This window comes from Liolophura sinensis, chromosome 6, assembly GCF_032854445.1.
Source record: "Liolophura sinensis isolate JHLJ2023 chromosome 6, CUHK_Ljap_v2, whole genome shotgun sequence".
Classification (NCBI taxonomy): Eukaryota; Metazoa; Mollusca; class Polyplacophora; order Chitonida; family Chitonidae; genus Liolophura; species Liolophura sinensis.
Window position 1 is genome coordinate 5,879,284 of NC_088300.1, and position 16,210 is coordinate 5,895,493.

Here is a 16,210-nt window from a genome sequence, read left to right on the forward strand (position 1 = left end):
TCCAAAATTTTCAATGCATGTCCATGATATTTTTAAACTTGTTCTAACTGGGATCACTCCAAAAGTATATCAAATTTCAAAAGAATCCGTTGGTTGGTTCTTGAGAAGAAGTTTTTAAAAAGTTTTGATCAAAATCCAAGACGGCCGCAATGTCACGTGACTAAAGTTAATAAAAAACAGCCAAAATTTGTCTCGTGACCTTGTTCCTAAAATCACCAAATTTCAACAACATCTAATGAAAACTTTTCTTTTTACAGCTAGTAAAGCTTTCAAAAAAAAAAACGGAAGAAAAATTCGAACCGCATATCATTTGTCATTCTGGATTATGTTAAGTAGCAACTGTATTTGATTTGCGAGTTATTTCAACATTGCTAGTAGGTTTTGAACCTAAGGCTGCCAAATATTATGTGCCAAAAAAGGAAGAAAGTAAGAATGGCAAGGAGTAGATTGGATTTGAACTCCAGGCTGTTAGGACTGGTAGTCTGGTGTCTAATAATTTCATGGTATTTGAAGAAAAAAAAAACCAAGACTGGCAGGAATGAACTGGATTTGAACCGGTGACTGTTAGGTTTACCGATGTTCACTGGGACTATGGTGAAAGACAGCGAAAAGAAAAAAAAACATTGCTCTCAAATAGCAGTGCTGGGCTACATGTACAGAGAGATGTGTTCCTTTCATCTAGTGCTCCCGTCGCCCAACAGAATTAGAATACGCGCCCTGTAGCCAGCACTCTACAGTGAACGGGTTTCATGCAGTTGGGACACCTGTTGAAATCATTCGGATTTTTATTATTTTTCTTCCGTTTTCAGGAAAGCTTTTTGAAAGCTTTAAGAGATGTAAAAGTTTTAATTGAATGTTGTTGAGATGTTTGCACGTAAAGCCAGCCTGTTCGCAATGCATCATGGATAATTCATAACAAATCCGACGGCATTCCCCATACCACCGTGCTATCAGAAATATAAGTCCAAAGCCATAGCCAAATGTCTATTCACACATGTACCTTGAGTCATGACGAGCCCAAAACATGTTACTCTTATTAGGTCAAATTCAACCGTTAAGAAATATCTTGGTTACCAGTTTCTATTCAGGTCTTGACCTTTCATGCCCGTACTGAAAAGGCGGGCTTTAGGATGCTTTGGAGTGGGAATCTTTTGTAAAGAAAACAACATACAACAAACTGAACTTAAACCAGGCAAACCAGACAGGACACTAGAGTGGGGTGACTGCACAGCATATGTCGAGCAACCTGAAATGTATATACTTAACCGGGTGCGGTGATCGCCAAGGCATAGCTTGATCAAGACGCAGTAGTGGTTTTCAGCACTAGACGCATTGTATATTATATCTGTGTGTGGGGTTCAAATCCAGTTGATTATTTTTCATCTTTGTCATATTTTTCTCCAACGTAATTTTGTACATGCAGGTTGAATGTGTTGAATTTTCCATTGTCTATGTACTTTGGCAGTTCAATGAAGCTATTCGTTATACTTTCATAGTGTCATCTTATTTGCCATTTAATTGGGCCATGATACTTGGCCACCGGCCAGCGGTTAGGAACGTAACAGCTTTAAATGGACCTTGACGCTTGGCCACCTGTATTTCCATAAGGGACGTAACAGCAGCTTTAATTGTGAACTTAAAATTGAAATGAAATCTTATGGAACACATTTAAAATCCTGAATCATTCTGAAGATTTATTCCTAAGTGTATGATACTGTCCGACAAAACATCCACCTCTGCTTTTTCGTGCTCAAGCATATATACAAGTCCGTGCAAGGTTCTTTGCTGTTTTGCGTCCAAAAAGCCAGATGCCGGCATCTGCCCCGATAGCTCAATCCGTACACACTTACATGTAGTCCGTGTAGTATCCAACAATGCCGAGAGTTTTTGTTTGCCTTAGGTGTAACGGCGACGTCAAAATGATTTTGGCAATAGTTTTGTTCTGGTGGGTAGCTAGTGAATAGCGTTGTGCTGTTTTGGCCAGGTTTTTTTTTTTTTACATTTTTTTTAATCCGTAAAGCTATGTAGGCCGTATTCATCAAAACTTTATAGCCTACACTGCTGAAAGTGATACAGGTAACTAAAAAAATAAAAAGAAAATAATAAAAAAACTTGAAAACTATGGCATCCATTCCACTTGGATAAGCTGTTTCTGACCAGTCAAATACGAGAATGTGCTATAGGTGATTGGGACGTGGCTTGAAGGAATCTCACTGAGTGGGAAAACTTAATGACCATGTATAACAAGATAGGGTCACAATCTCGAAGGGTGTAGAGTCGATTATAATTCAGGATGGGTAGCGAATGTAACTGTGTGACTGAGAGCTACACAGCACTGTGTATGGTATGGTAAACCGTAACTATATACAGTGATAGTTTACTGTAATGCCAAGCAGAAAGTTTTGCTGACTATTTTTGATGTCTTTCAGTTCAGTTCACCTCTGCGAACATAGACGCTTAAGACCTCTGTGAACTGTGTAGCACCTCTTCAGCAGGGTAACATGTTCAGGGAATTCTTATGTATACCCAGAGGGTAGAGAAGATTAAGTCTGACAACATGACCTGCACGACTGAGACGGTCCTACGGCAAACAAAGTAGTACCCGCTGTTTTGCAACGTTGATGACGTGGCCGGTATACTTCAGAAAACAGCACGAGGAACCTAACAGGTAGCTTCAAACTATTCAGTATTGCTTGAGCTCGATGACTGTCTGAATGTCAAGATAATAGTAGATACCTGAAGAACTGCATGGAAAACGTATGTGGTGTCATAAGGATGAAACTTTTCTGCTCAAATATAGGACTGCAGACACAGTGTGATGAAGAACTTTGTAAAACATGTATTGGGCTAATTATACACATTTACTAGGACGAGTCCTGAAAGCCACGAAGCAAAAAATATTAAGGGTATTAGGATGGATCATCAACTGGAGAAGAAGATATGGCCCTGGGATCACGAAGCGATCTTAAACTTAAGCCAAAATTTCAATCATTAAACTTAGTATGTTCCTTTATGTTTAGCTGAAATTTTTTTACAATAACTTACCCAGAGTTTACGTTGTCAAGGAAATATTTTGATCTTGTTACGTTAGAAATAACAATTTTAAAGTGATTTGAAATTTTGGCTTAAGTGTAAGATCGTCTTTTGATCCCATGGCCTGGGCCTGGTTACGCAAGGCGCTCTTAACGTTACGTTCACTTAACTACCACGGCAACCAGTACTGTGGGCATTACGTCGTCAGGGTAGTTGCGATCTCCTAACGTCAAGAGAGCTTCGTGAAACTGAACCCAGCTGGTCTCCAATGATTTATGACAGAATATTGCGGATGAAAAGCCTGGTTTGTCTCACTGTAAGGTACATATACAGCAGACAGACCGGAATGTCCAAGGTTATCTAAGCTTATCACATTGTGCTTCCGGAGTTTTGTATAGCCTTGGTTATACATCTTGAAAAGAGTTGGAACAGTTTCCATCTTATGACGAACTGGCTGTGATGAACTTACCAGCTCAACTCTACACATGACATCACAGACAATTACACCCAGAATGTGAGATTCGGGACTTCAGTTTAAAATGCCCCTTACGGTGTCACTTACCCTTTAACTGCAGCGCTGGTGAAGGTACCTCCCTGGTCACAAGACCTCTTCACTCGGTTCGGGGGAGCCACTGGCGATCTATTCGCCACGAAGTATCCAATGATAACTCCAGAACCAAGGCAAAGCATGGCCAAAACGCTCGCTATGGCAATCACCAGCTTCTGCATTTTGGAAGAATTTGATTAACGAGACTACTTGTATACCTGTCTGGTTGTACTCTGGGGTGGCAGCTTAGTGCTCTGACACCCGAGTCCACCGTTACTCCTTTTGTGCTCGTCACTAGAGGCAGGACTAACATCGTCAGACAATGTTTACCTAAACCTTCCATTTCAGTCTTGAGACATACATGGTACACATGCTGACCTAAGTCAACAGAAAGTCGAAAAAGCCTAATTATATGAAGTAAGGCCTATACGAAACATAGAAATGTCACGTGACCCAGTGAGGGAATTATTGTGAAAAGTATTATTTAAACACGAGACGATGCAATTTATCTGCACACGACACTTATGTGTGAAGACAAGTCTAGCTGTATTTACCCCAGCACGTTCACGGTTGAGTATCAAAGCTGTGCATAGACACTTGTGGAAGTGTTTAATCAAGCCATTTGGCTTACGAACAAGCGTGGAACAAACAGGGATTCAGCCTCTGAGTTCCCAGGTACCTCCCTGAAACACGCAAGTTTACGATATCACAGAACAAGCTGGCACCGGCAATTCAGTTGATGATGTTACAAACCACACAGTGGTTCACGAATCTGGAACACGCAGGTTTACGATATCACAGAACAAGCTGGCACCGGCAATTCGGTTGATGATATTACAAACCACACAGTGGTTCACGAGTCTGGAACACGCAGGTTTACGATATCGTGGAACAGGCATGTAGGGACTAGCCATTGAGTCAACGTTATGGTGGAAGACGCAGGTTTACGATATCGTGGAAGAAACATACAAGCCACTGAGTTCACGATAATCTGAAACACGCAAGTTTACGATATCACAGAACAAGCTGGCACCGGCGATTCGGTTGATGATATTACAAACCACACAGTGGTTCACGAGTCTGGAACACGCAGGTTTACGATATCGTGGAAAAGGCATGTAGGGACCAGCCATTGAGTCAACGTTATGGTGGAAGACGCAGGTTTACGATATCGTGGAAGAAACATACAAGCCACTGAGTTCACGATAATCTGAAACACGACAAGTTTACGATATCACAGAACAAGCTAGCATCGGCGATTCGGTTGACGATAATACAAACCACACAGTGGTTCACGAGTCTGGAACACGCAGGTTTACGATATCACAAAACAAGTTGGCATCGGCGATTCGGTTGACGATATTACAAACCACACAGTGATCAACCATTCGGTTCTCAGTATTATGACAGACACAGGCATATGTCATTGAGTTCGCCATGCTCTGAAATACGGATACATCAGGCATTCTGTTTACGACATCCGGTTTACGATGCCCTATGGGCTGTCGTAAAGAATTATGCTGTATCACGAACAGCAAATCAAAATATTTATGCATCAGCTCTACTTACGTGATGTACACAAAGGAGACGTGGACAACTGGTGGTGTAACGTTTTGACCTATGCCTCCGTCAGCCTTTTGTTTTTCATTGTAGCATGATTAGCTGAAGCATACATTGTATACTCAACCTGTCAAGCCATTAGAGATCTTCGCATATGTGAAAGTGTGGGGTACAGGATCTGGTTCACTTGCAAATTGCGCGACCTTGACGTGCGAGGAAGGGGTTCAACTCCAGCACTGGACATTTTCGAGAAACCCCGGTTCCGTTTTCCAATATTTTAGCTGTTTTCATTCCTCATGTATTGAAGGCTACAAGCTATCATACTGTCTTCGCTGTTTCGTCGTTAATGTGTTAGAGCTACCAATTATCATAGTGTTTTCGCTGTTTCCTCGTTTACGTCTTAGAGATTACTAAATATCATACTCTCTTGGGCGTTTCAACGTTTACACGTTAGAAGCTACCAGTTATCATGGTTGTTTTCGCTGTTGCAGTATTTACATGCGGGAGGCTACCAATTATCATACTGCCTTCGCTGTTTAATGGTTTACTGGTTAGAGATTACCACTGGACATAGTTTCATTGATTACATGTTAAAGATTACCAATTATCATACTGTCTTCGCTGTTTCATTCTTTAGGTGTTATTAATTACCAAATGACATAAAGTCTTCACTGTTTTATTGTTTACGTGTTAGAGATTACTCCTTCATTATTACTGTAATGACAAATCCACGCCATTCAAACAGCATTGACTAAAAGCATCATTTCTTGTTCGAAAATATTAAATACTTTAAACTCCTCGATCTCAAGGGTTGAAGCAAATGGAAAGATTTATTGAATAATTAAAGTGATTCACTGAATATTTTTCACTGAACTCAATTATTCATTAAATTATACTTGTATATTGACAGGGAGAAGGTTACAGTACATCGTAACGTTTGCATTGAATATGCTGCTATATATGCAATAAGACATGCCCAAATAATTGATTCCCATATTACAACATTTGTTTTCGTAATCATTTGGTTATCGGTATGTAGATGTATCAAGTGCACGTGTTCTGTCCGTAGAAATCGAGAAATGGATACTGAAAGAAAGGTTTGTATCCTACTTTAGTTCGTAATATTAATTAATAAATAGTCCAGGACTCAGTGCAACTTTCGTTTACCTGTATATATGGTATTAAAGGTGATCGTCACAAGCACACCCACACATGTACACTGTGTTTGTTGTTCTTCCTCGCGTTGGGTCACTCTACCTTACAGCAAACATTGGGCTGTTAAAACAATAGATGACAATAGCTTACCTGTCTGAAGGTTTGTCGGACACATCACACGGATTTTCCCGAGAGGTATCCGGCGAGCGGTCGATGGCAAAGTAACCAATGAGGATGCCCAATCCAACACAGATGGCTGCCACTATCAACGTGACAAGAATGGTCGATTTGTCCATGGTGCGAAGATAAGTCAAATACGACGTATGTACCCGGGTTCTCTACACAGATTTCACACTGTCGTTTAAACGGGTGACTGAAAACGTGTCTCCGTCGCTGATCTTTCAACCGTGCATATGCTTAATCTATTTATGGCGAGGCAGTTCAAATGCGTCAACACAGGAATACAGACACAACCTACAGCGTACTGTGTGGAGTATAAAATGTAGAACTAGTATAAGATGTGGCGCTAATGAGATAGCCATCTACCCAAACACGAGACTCTGCTGTGTTAGCCTACAGAAGTTGTGTCCCTAGACTGACAAATATTACGTACACGTGCTATATACATTATAGATTTGGGGTTCATTCGACTTACACAGCCGTATGGACATTTCACCGTGTTTTGATAAAAAAAAATATCCATCTTCAAGCTTGTGATGAAGATGGCCTATACTGCACATTTTCGCACACATTTAGTTTTCCCGATCGCTTCCTATACTTTACACTTGTACTTGGTTTCCGTTGAAATACCGATACACGCTATGTGAGTTTTAAGGTTATCATAACCTTAAAAAAAGTATCAAGAACAAAAATAATTCTTACAGATGTTTAATCCTGACGTCAATCAGTACTGGACAGTGTGTTTATTTAATAATTTCGAGCAGTTTTTAGACTTGACCTACTTCTAAGCTAATCCCATTGGTCAGTTACAGCACAACTACCAAACTAAACAAAAAGTACAATATACCTAAAACTTGCAAGTGAAATTTCATTCAAAGATCATTAGCCTATTTTCAGAAAAACATGGTTAAGTTTATCAATAGAATTCAAAATAGCACCCGAATCGCGTGACTGGCCAAACAGCAGAACAACGTCAAAGGCTACTTGGTGTGTTCGCTATTAAAATTGCCAGGTTTGTTTTTCTACCTTTAGCGGTTTTGGAAATATTGCAATTTTACGAGCTGACTATGAATAAAAATAACAAGTTTTTAAACGCATTTTAATGGCTAAACTGTCAGTCGTAGCTCTGTGGTCTTACAGTCAAAAATGAAGATCTGTGGATGATCTATAGACTGACCAATTTTCAGCTTCATAGCTATTACGGTGGCCAATCAGGTGACATTTGAAAAATGACATTAAAATGAGCTATAATTGCAATTATAAACTATACATTGCAGGAAAAAACTAAAACCACGGTTGTTTTCAGCAGACCAAATTACATCTAATTGCTATCCCGTTTCTTCAAAATTCAAGCACAGGTCATCACGCGACTAAATCGACCAATAGTGAGCTTCCACATTTCTCCACCGATTTGCATAAAACTTTCAATCCTGATACCCCCAGTAGTCTTGTACATGCGTATCAATTTTCAATGGAATCGGATCAGCGGTTCTGGAGAAGAAGTTTTCTTCAGATTTCCATACTTCTCCAATATGGCCAAAAAGTGGTCACAGGTGGGTAAAATTTTATACTCCAGCAGGTAGCCCGGCGATTTGGTAATGAACATGTGTAGAAAGTTAACAGCTGTGAGACGCAGTTTTCTCGCAAAACGAGAAAAACAGTTGTGGGAGAAGAAAAATCATGTGAACGAGAACAAAAGTCCTCGCCATTCAAACAGCATTGACTAATTGCATCATTTCCAGTTGATTGATTGATTTGATTGATTTTTTATTATCCATGCAATTATAAATATATGCGTTGGATTTTAAGACATCAACAAAATACAGACACAATGTGATAACAATAAAGTCTAGAAAGATATAATACATGGAGAGAATAAAACTCAGGTTGAGCTTGTTCTATCGTATGTATAATAAATAACAGCATTGGAAGGGTGAGGCTGACATTTTAGTTTGTGTCTAAATAAATTTTTTTCTCTCTAAATATATATGTATTAATTTTACCTCAACTATGCCTTAATTCTTTAACGTAAGAATGAAGATTGCGGCTCAGAAAGTAGAAGAGACTGAATGTGCGATTTCGAAGAAACTGATCTTAATGTTAAAGGAAGCCTGTTCCATTTCCTAGGACCGGAAGTTCTGAATAAATGATATGATAGATGTCTATCTCACGTGTGATAAGGATTTAAAATTTCATGTTTGATTAAACAGGGCTTTAAACTTACAGGATTAGTGTCTATGGAATAAAAGTAAATATGAGTTTGTAGTAGAAAAATATAGATAGTTCGGCAAGAGGTAAGACTTTCAGTTCGCAAAAAAGCGGTTGGGTATATGGCAAAGGCGGCCTGATAAAGTGATTGTTCTAATTGCCCTTTTTTGAACAATGTACAAGGGCTTGAGATGTGTCTGATATACGTTTCCCCATGATATACCGCCGTATAGTAGATATGGATAAATAAGTGAGTAATAATGGATTAGGAGGGTCTTTTTATTTACAGAGTGTTTAATGTGTGAAATAAGGCCTATATTTCTTGACTGTTTGGACCATACGGAGCTTACATGAACAATCAAGGCCAGTTTCTCACGGAAAAATATACCAAGAAATTTGAATTTATCAACTTTTTCAATTTCGTTACCAGAGATAACCAAACTGGGAAATGCAGTTATTTTCTTGTTATTGGGTTCGATTAACATATATTTGGTTTTGCAGGTATTCAGAAATAACCAGTTGGCCAGAAACATCTGACACTAACTTCATGAGTGATGTATGATGCACAGATTGAACAAAATTTGGACAGACATGCGAAAAGTTGAACTCTTATCTAATTGGTTGTCCAAGAAAATCTGTAAATTCTTCATTTGCGGAGTCCATGTTGCTCACTAGTTGGTTTGCTATTGTACTGAAGTACTCATTAAAGTTGTTAGCAATCATGGTCTCATCACAAATGTCACTATCATTTATATGGAAGACTTAACGCTTACTTTTTTATGTCGACACTGTAGTTCATTAATAATTTTCCAGGTCTTTTTTATGTCTTGATTTACTTCGTTGAACTGACGTTCGAAATATTATTTCCTTGTAAAACGGAGACTATTAACTTTAGGTTAATTATGTCCAAGGTTTAATTCTGTTAATTTTTTGGAAGTCATGGTTATTACTGGAAAACACCCGTCATATATAGAAGTAAACTGATCCAGAAAAGTTAGAGAGTGCCGAATTTGTATCTTGATTAGTTAGTATATTATCCCAGTTTGTGGCTCTAATTTGCTGGAAAAAGTGTTCCTTGCTATTGGTGTAAACTTACGATAGCTTACGTTTGCTGTGCTGACATCAATTTATGCTGGTCAGCTTTTATTATATAAAAACTGGAAAGCGATCTGTAATATCCGTTAGTAAAATTTCTGATAGAAGGTCTGATAGAAATTTCTGATTAGAAAAAAAACTGTCAATTAAAGTAGCAGATCGAGATTGGAGCCTTACTGGTTTGGTTACCTGAGGGAAGAAATTACAGGATTTCATTATTTCAAGAAAGGATTTAGTTGGGTGATCATATTAGCTTAAAAAGGTCTATATTATAGTCACCCACGATAATACATTTTCCCCTTTCATTTCCGCTTGTTTTGAGAACAGACAATAAGTGCTCATTAAAAATATTGACATCTGTACCCGAGGCCAGCACATATTTCTAAACAGATAACTAATAGACAATTAAAATAGACATTCAAAATTACCATTTTCATCGATACTGCTCAAGTCTCCTCTGAGACAGCAACTACTTATCCTGTCATTCACATGTAAAACGAGGTCTCCACCCTTGCGTTTAGACCGTGACATAAAACAGGACTTATAACCAGGCAGTTCAAAAAGTGATGAATTCCTATCAGAGACCCAGCTTTCAGAGAACCCAAGGACGGTGAAGGGAAAATTTAGATTATGAATAAAGCTGACTATTTTGTCAGTGCTTGTTAACGCTTCTTGCGTTCATATGTAGGAGAAAAATGTAGCTGGTATCAGGGATTTGTAGAATAGATTCAAATATAAAGGATGAAGGCAAGTAGTAATTACAAGTAGTATTTTGTACTTCCTGGCAATGGGCCAATTCATAATCACTATCGTCAGTGCTGGTGTGGGTGGCATGTGTATCATTTAGGTCTAGTGGATCGAAACACATGTTATCCAGATCGTTAAGATCAAAAGTGTTAGCTGACAGGGATTGTTTGCCTTGATAAGTATTAACACATCCATGTCAATAGAAAGGTGAATGTGAGGCTAGCCCCAGGAATGGATCACTTATTTCATCATCTATCATTCGAGTCCGAGAAGATATTACCATTAGCTGCCTGTACATTCGTGGATAGAATAGTACAACGAAAACACACGCATACATGATATCAGGCAAATCGGCAGGGGCATTACATGGCATGAGAAGTACGTAGTGCTTGAGGCAGCGGAAACCTGGTGGTTATATAATACAGTCTGAGACCTTCCAGCACATACAATAAATAACAAATTAGTGCATAGCTCGGTGCATAACATTGGGGGAAAACAGTTACAAACAGTAACAAGCATGCAATATGTGAAGTGAGCCCCGTGCGTAAGTTGCATAAAAACAAGAAAATACATTTAACACAATTAAGGCTGGATTTACAAATCACGATATATCCACGTGCCGGCCAGCGCATTCCGGTTAGGCATGAGTTAAATATTCGTCACACGTAACAGTACACATTTTGTGTATTCACCACTGAGCCTATGCATAGAACAGTGTCACATGAATGAACTGAACTGTGAATAGGGCATTGGTGTCTGTGAGCATAGGCTTATATACAGGGGGGTGCTGTATTAAGTTTGTGTGCATAAACACATCTGTTCAAAGATCATGTAGCAGAAATACTTTTACGGGTTGCACTGAAAAAATCACACATCACACTGTTTCACTTCCCTATCGTTCACATATAACCTGCCGTTCACAAATCGAACTTTTTACCCCCATGGTAGCATTTATTCATGTAGGCCATTAAGAAGGTCTTGCTTATCCTGTCTTCTTGAATAAGATCTTCCATGACAAACGCTGAGTCATTTAACAGCACTATACGTTCAGGTTTGTGCACAAACTTAAACAAGTAGGCCTATGTGGCGTGTTCGGTCCGGTTTATGAGGGCCAACTCTGTGCTCATTCTGAATAAAGGATCGGGGTAGATTTAACTTTTCCGTGATAATGTTCTGAATAATGTCATTTACATTTTCACCGCCTGTTTCCACGATGCCCCCGAAACGAATATTATGCGATCTACTGTAGCGCTCTTGATGTAAAATCCTATCGTTCAGTAGGCTGTTGTGTTGTTCCAGAAACGACACACGTTCATTAAGTTTTTTTTAGTCTCCAGCTGAATTTCTGCAACTTTCCCTTTTAATTTTGAAATTTCATTGTTAGCTATCTCCATACTATCAATAATGTCAGTTTGTTTTCGCTCAAATGTGGTGAGCCGTGACTCAACTTCCATTTGCGTTTGTTCAAGTGTGTTTAGTGCTTTCTGAATAACTCACCGAGTTCGTCATGAATTCCATAAACTTATCCAGTTTTGAGGACTCACCGCCAGTTTCACTGACAAATTCAGCATCATTACCGACATGTGGATTCTGTACTTTTCTTGTTGCAGCGGAGCGAGGCATTCGAAAATATTGAATACTTTAAACGCCTCGACGTCAAGAGTTGAAGGAAATGGAAAGATTTATTGAATAATTAAAGTGATTCACTGGATATTTTCACTGAACTCAATTATTCATTAAATTATACTTGTATATTGACAGGGAGAAGGTTACAGTATATCGTAACGTTTGCATTGAATATGCTGCTATATATACAATGAGACATGCCCAAACCATTGATTCACATGTAACAACATTTGTTTTCGTAATCATTTGGTTGTCGGAATGTAGATGTATCAAGTGCACGTGTTCTGTCCGTAGAAAGCGAGAATTGAATACTGAAAGAAAGGTTTGTATCCTACCTTAGTTCGTAATATTAATTAATAAATAGTCCAGGACTCAGTGCAACTTTCGTTTACCTGTATGTATGGTATTATTTTTTTATTTATTTGATTGGTGTTTTACGCCGTACTCAAGAATATTTCACTTATACCACCCACGACCATACGCAGGTTGCTGGAAGACCTTCCCACGTGTGGCCGGAGAGGAAGCCAGCATAAGCTGGTCTAAAACTTTCAGCGACCGTATGGCCTCGGACCCCCATTAATTTTCCATAAGCCACAATGTTAACGTCTAGCGCTGTAGCTCAGTCCCAAACATTCCGTGGCCAATAAGCTTTGGTGTATACCTGACCAAGTCTGTGAGAAAGATTTTTTTTTTTTTTTTTTTTTTTTTGATTGGTGTTTTACGCCGTACTCAAGAATATTTCACTTATACGACGGCGGCGAGCATTATGGTGGGTGGAAACCTGTGAGAAAGAAGCCATAAAAATCTTGACATAGGTTAACCGTCAAAATCTGGACCTTTCCATGCCGGCAGCTGGGAGGCGCGCCTAGCAACGCCGAGGGGACGTCACTCGCAGCCTCATCACTACTTCACACCTTGTGTCCTCTCGCCCAGAATTTCAAACTTTCATCAATAAAGCTCATACCTCCTCAAAGTTTAGACAATTTCCAGCATTTTAATACCAAGCATGCACCTGTGCACCAAAAATGGACGCCTGGGAGCAAAAAAAAAAGACTTTATACCCTAAAATTCACAGAACTACAATCGTCCCTTTTGTAATGGGGGTCTGTGTCCGTATTGGTGAGAGGCTTCTGGGTCAGTACGCTGCGCTAGCGCGCTAACCGACAGAGCCACGGAGGCCCCGTTATATGGTATTAAAGGTGATCGTCACAAGCACACCCACACATGCACACTGTGTTTGTTGTTCGTCCTCGCGTTGGGTCACTCTACCTTACAGCAAACACTGGGCTGTTAAAACAATAGATGACAATAGCTTACCTGTCTGAAGGTTTGTCGGACACATCACGCGGATTTCCCCGAGAGGTATCCGGCGAGCGGTCGATGGCAAAGTAACCAATGATGATGCCCAATCCAACACAGATGGCTGCCACTATCAACGTGACAAGAATGGTCGATTTGTCCATGGTGCGAAGATAATTCAAATACGACGTATGTACCCGGGTTCTCTACACAAATTTCACAGTGTCGTTCAAACGGGTGACTGAAAACGTGTCTCCGTCGCTGATCATTCAGCCGTGCATACGATTAACCTGTTTATGGCGAGGCAGTTCAAGTGTGTCAACACAGGAATACAGACACACAACCTACAGCGTACTGTGTGGAGTATAAAATGTAGAGCTAGTATCAGATGTGGCGAGCTAGCCATTTACCCAAACCCGAGACTCTGCTGTGTTAGCCTACAGAAGTTGTGTCCCTAGACTGACAAATATTACGTACACGTGCTATATATATTGTAGATTTGGGGTTCATTCAACTTACACAGCCGTATGTGTGTGAGTATCATGTTCTGACAGAAAAAAATATCCATCCTCAAAATATCCATCCTTTCGCACATATTTATTTTTCCGGATCGCTTCCAATACTTTACACTTGTACTTAGTTTCCCTTGAAATACCGATACACGCTATGTGAATTGTAAGCAGCGTGCGGAAGAGGTGGTGGGATCGTGCATAAAACGACTATCCGCATCAGTTATAGGCGGGACCCCTGAGGCAGCGAGGGACATGTTCTAAATACCTTTCCACTAATTAAAGTAAATACAAACAGATGTACGGAGCTTTTAACTTGAAAATACTGAAAATCTGTGTTCTAAGATGGAGATACGGGGAGCTAGAAGCATCCACACCCATAATGCATGTTTACTCAGTGAGTGAGTGAGTGAGTTAGTGCTTGGGGTTTAACGCCGTACTCAACAATTTTTCAGTCATACGACGACGAAGGAATCCTTAGAGTGCATGTAATATGCCTCCTTGTTGCTGGACGGATTTCCACCGCTCTTTTATCTAGTGCCGCTTCACCGAGACGCCTTACCGATGGCAATTAAGGCGCCCCGCGCGACCCATTATACTGATAGGGGTCAACCAGTCGTTGCACTACCCCCTTCGTGCTGAACACCAAGTGAGGAAGTTACAGCTTCCTCTTTTAGTGTCTTAGGTGTGATTTTTACTCATTGAGGGCCCTGGGGGAGAGCAGTTTCATTGTATGATCCATGTTGCACACATTACTTAATGTCTTCGCTTGAAGTTAGATAATTGCTTATAACCTATGAAAACTGCTACCATATAGTTGGAGAAATAAAATGTCGCTTAGAGCACGTTTACACTGAAGTTTTGTAACTATAACGCCTTCCCTAATTCGTCTAACTTCTGGGATATATGCTTTGCTCTTTTCAGCCAATAGCCATCTAGATGCAGTTGTTTTAGGAATACATATTGTCTCTTTTCTGACATTGTTCGTTTATTAAATGAACAAAACTACATATCTTTACTTTTCGGAACAAAAAACAACATAATCAAGGACAACGACAGACAACTGATAGAACTTGCACCAACATGTGAATGCATGCAGCATATTTCTACAGCAACTGACACGTCGGGTCAATCTGAACACACCAGAAATACGAACTGAACCAATAGATGGCTGCATGCATTATTGCTGAGATGGTGGTAAGCACTAATCATTAATTAATTCATTCATTTTTTCATCATTCGTCATACCATTTTTTTTTATTACTTTTCATCTCTTTTTCGGTTTGTTGTGTTAAACGTCTGCTTTACTTAACATGGCATTTATAAAGATGCACACTATGTTGAGTAGTTGTGGCTTTTTGTTGGGGGTGGGGGTGGGGAGTCGATTCTGCTCATTAGATTTGTTTTAATTATGCCTTCTCTCTAGCTTATTTGTTAGCCCAGTACTCCCTTGATAGCTCCTTATCTGTATTGTTTGCAGTTTGCTCTCCGTAACTTGTTGGTTCATCCTGTTCATTACAACCATTATAGTTTGTCTTCTGTAGCTTGTTGCTTCGTCCTATCCATTACTCCCAATATAGTTCGTCCTCTACAGCTTGTTGCTTCGTCCTGTCCATTACTAACATTATAGTTTGTCCTCTGTAGCTTGCTTGATCGCTTTCCTCGTTACCGTCATTATAGCTTGTCCTCTGTAGCTTGCTGGTTCGTCCTGTCCATTACAACCATTATAGTTTGTCCTCTGTATCTTGCTGGCTCGTCCTCCTCATTACCGTCATTATAGTTTATACTCTGTAGCTTGTTGGTTCGTCCTGTCCATTACTACCATTATAGTTTGTCCTCTGTAGCTTGTTGATTCGTCCTGTCCATTACTACCATTATAGTTTGTCCTCTGTAGCTTGTTGGTTCGTCTTGTCCATTACTAGCAATTATACTGATACGGGTCCACAAGTCGTTGCATTAGCTCCTTAATGCTGAACGCCAAGCGAGGAAGCTACAACTTCCTCTTTTAAGGTCTTAGGTGTGACCCGACCCAGGACTGACCATTGATCTGCCTCCACTCAAGCGGACGATCTACCGAGCCATCGGGGCCGGTTGAAAATAATGGATCAGACGCGCTTGAAACAAGAAAGTTAAAATTCAAAAATCACATTGAATATAGTTCTTGTACCAGCAAAATTAATTCCGCTACATTTATTATTAAATCAAGCTGATTCGCAAATACCGTCCTGTTTTTTCGTTCCTCAACAAGAAT

At 39.8% G+C, this 16,210-nt stretch overlaps 1 protein-coding gene across 3 annotated transcripts in view; it reads right to left on the minus strand.

Annotated features, from left to right (window-relative positions):
• LOC135468561 (uncharacterized) overlaps positions 1–13,755 on the minus strand; it is a 34,616-nt gene extending 20,861 nt beyond the window's left edge. Inside the window, exon 1 of one of the 3 annotated variants that reach the window (XM_064746892.1) lies at positions 13,469–13,755. In XM_064746892.1, the coding sequence (XP_064602962.1) occupies positions 13,469–13,614 (146 nt within the window). In that variant the 5' untranslated portion in view covers positions 13,615–13,755. Of the gene's footprint in view, positions 1–3,595; positions 4,106–6,445; positions 6,770–13,468 lie in introns of those variants that run through there. The other 2 variants (XM_064746891.1, XM_064746890.1) reach the window with 2 other exon arrangements.
• Between the last annotated feature and the right edge of the window lie 2,455 nt (positions 13,756–16,210).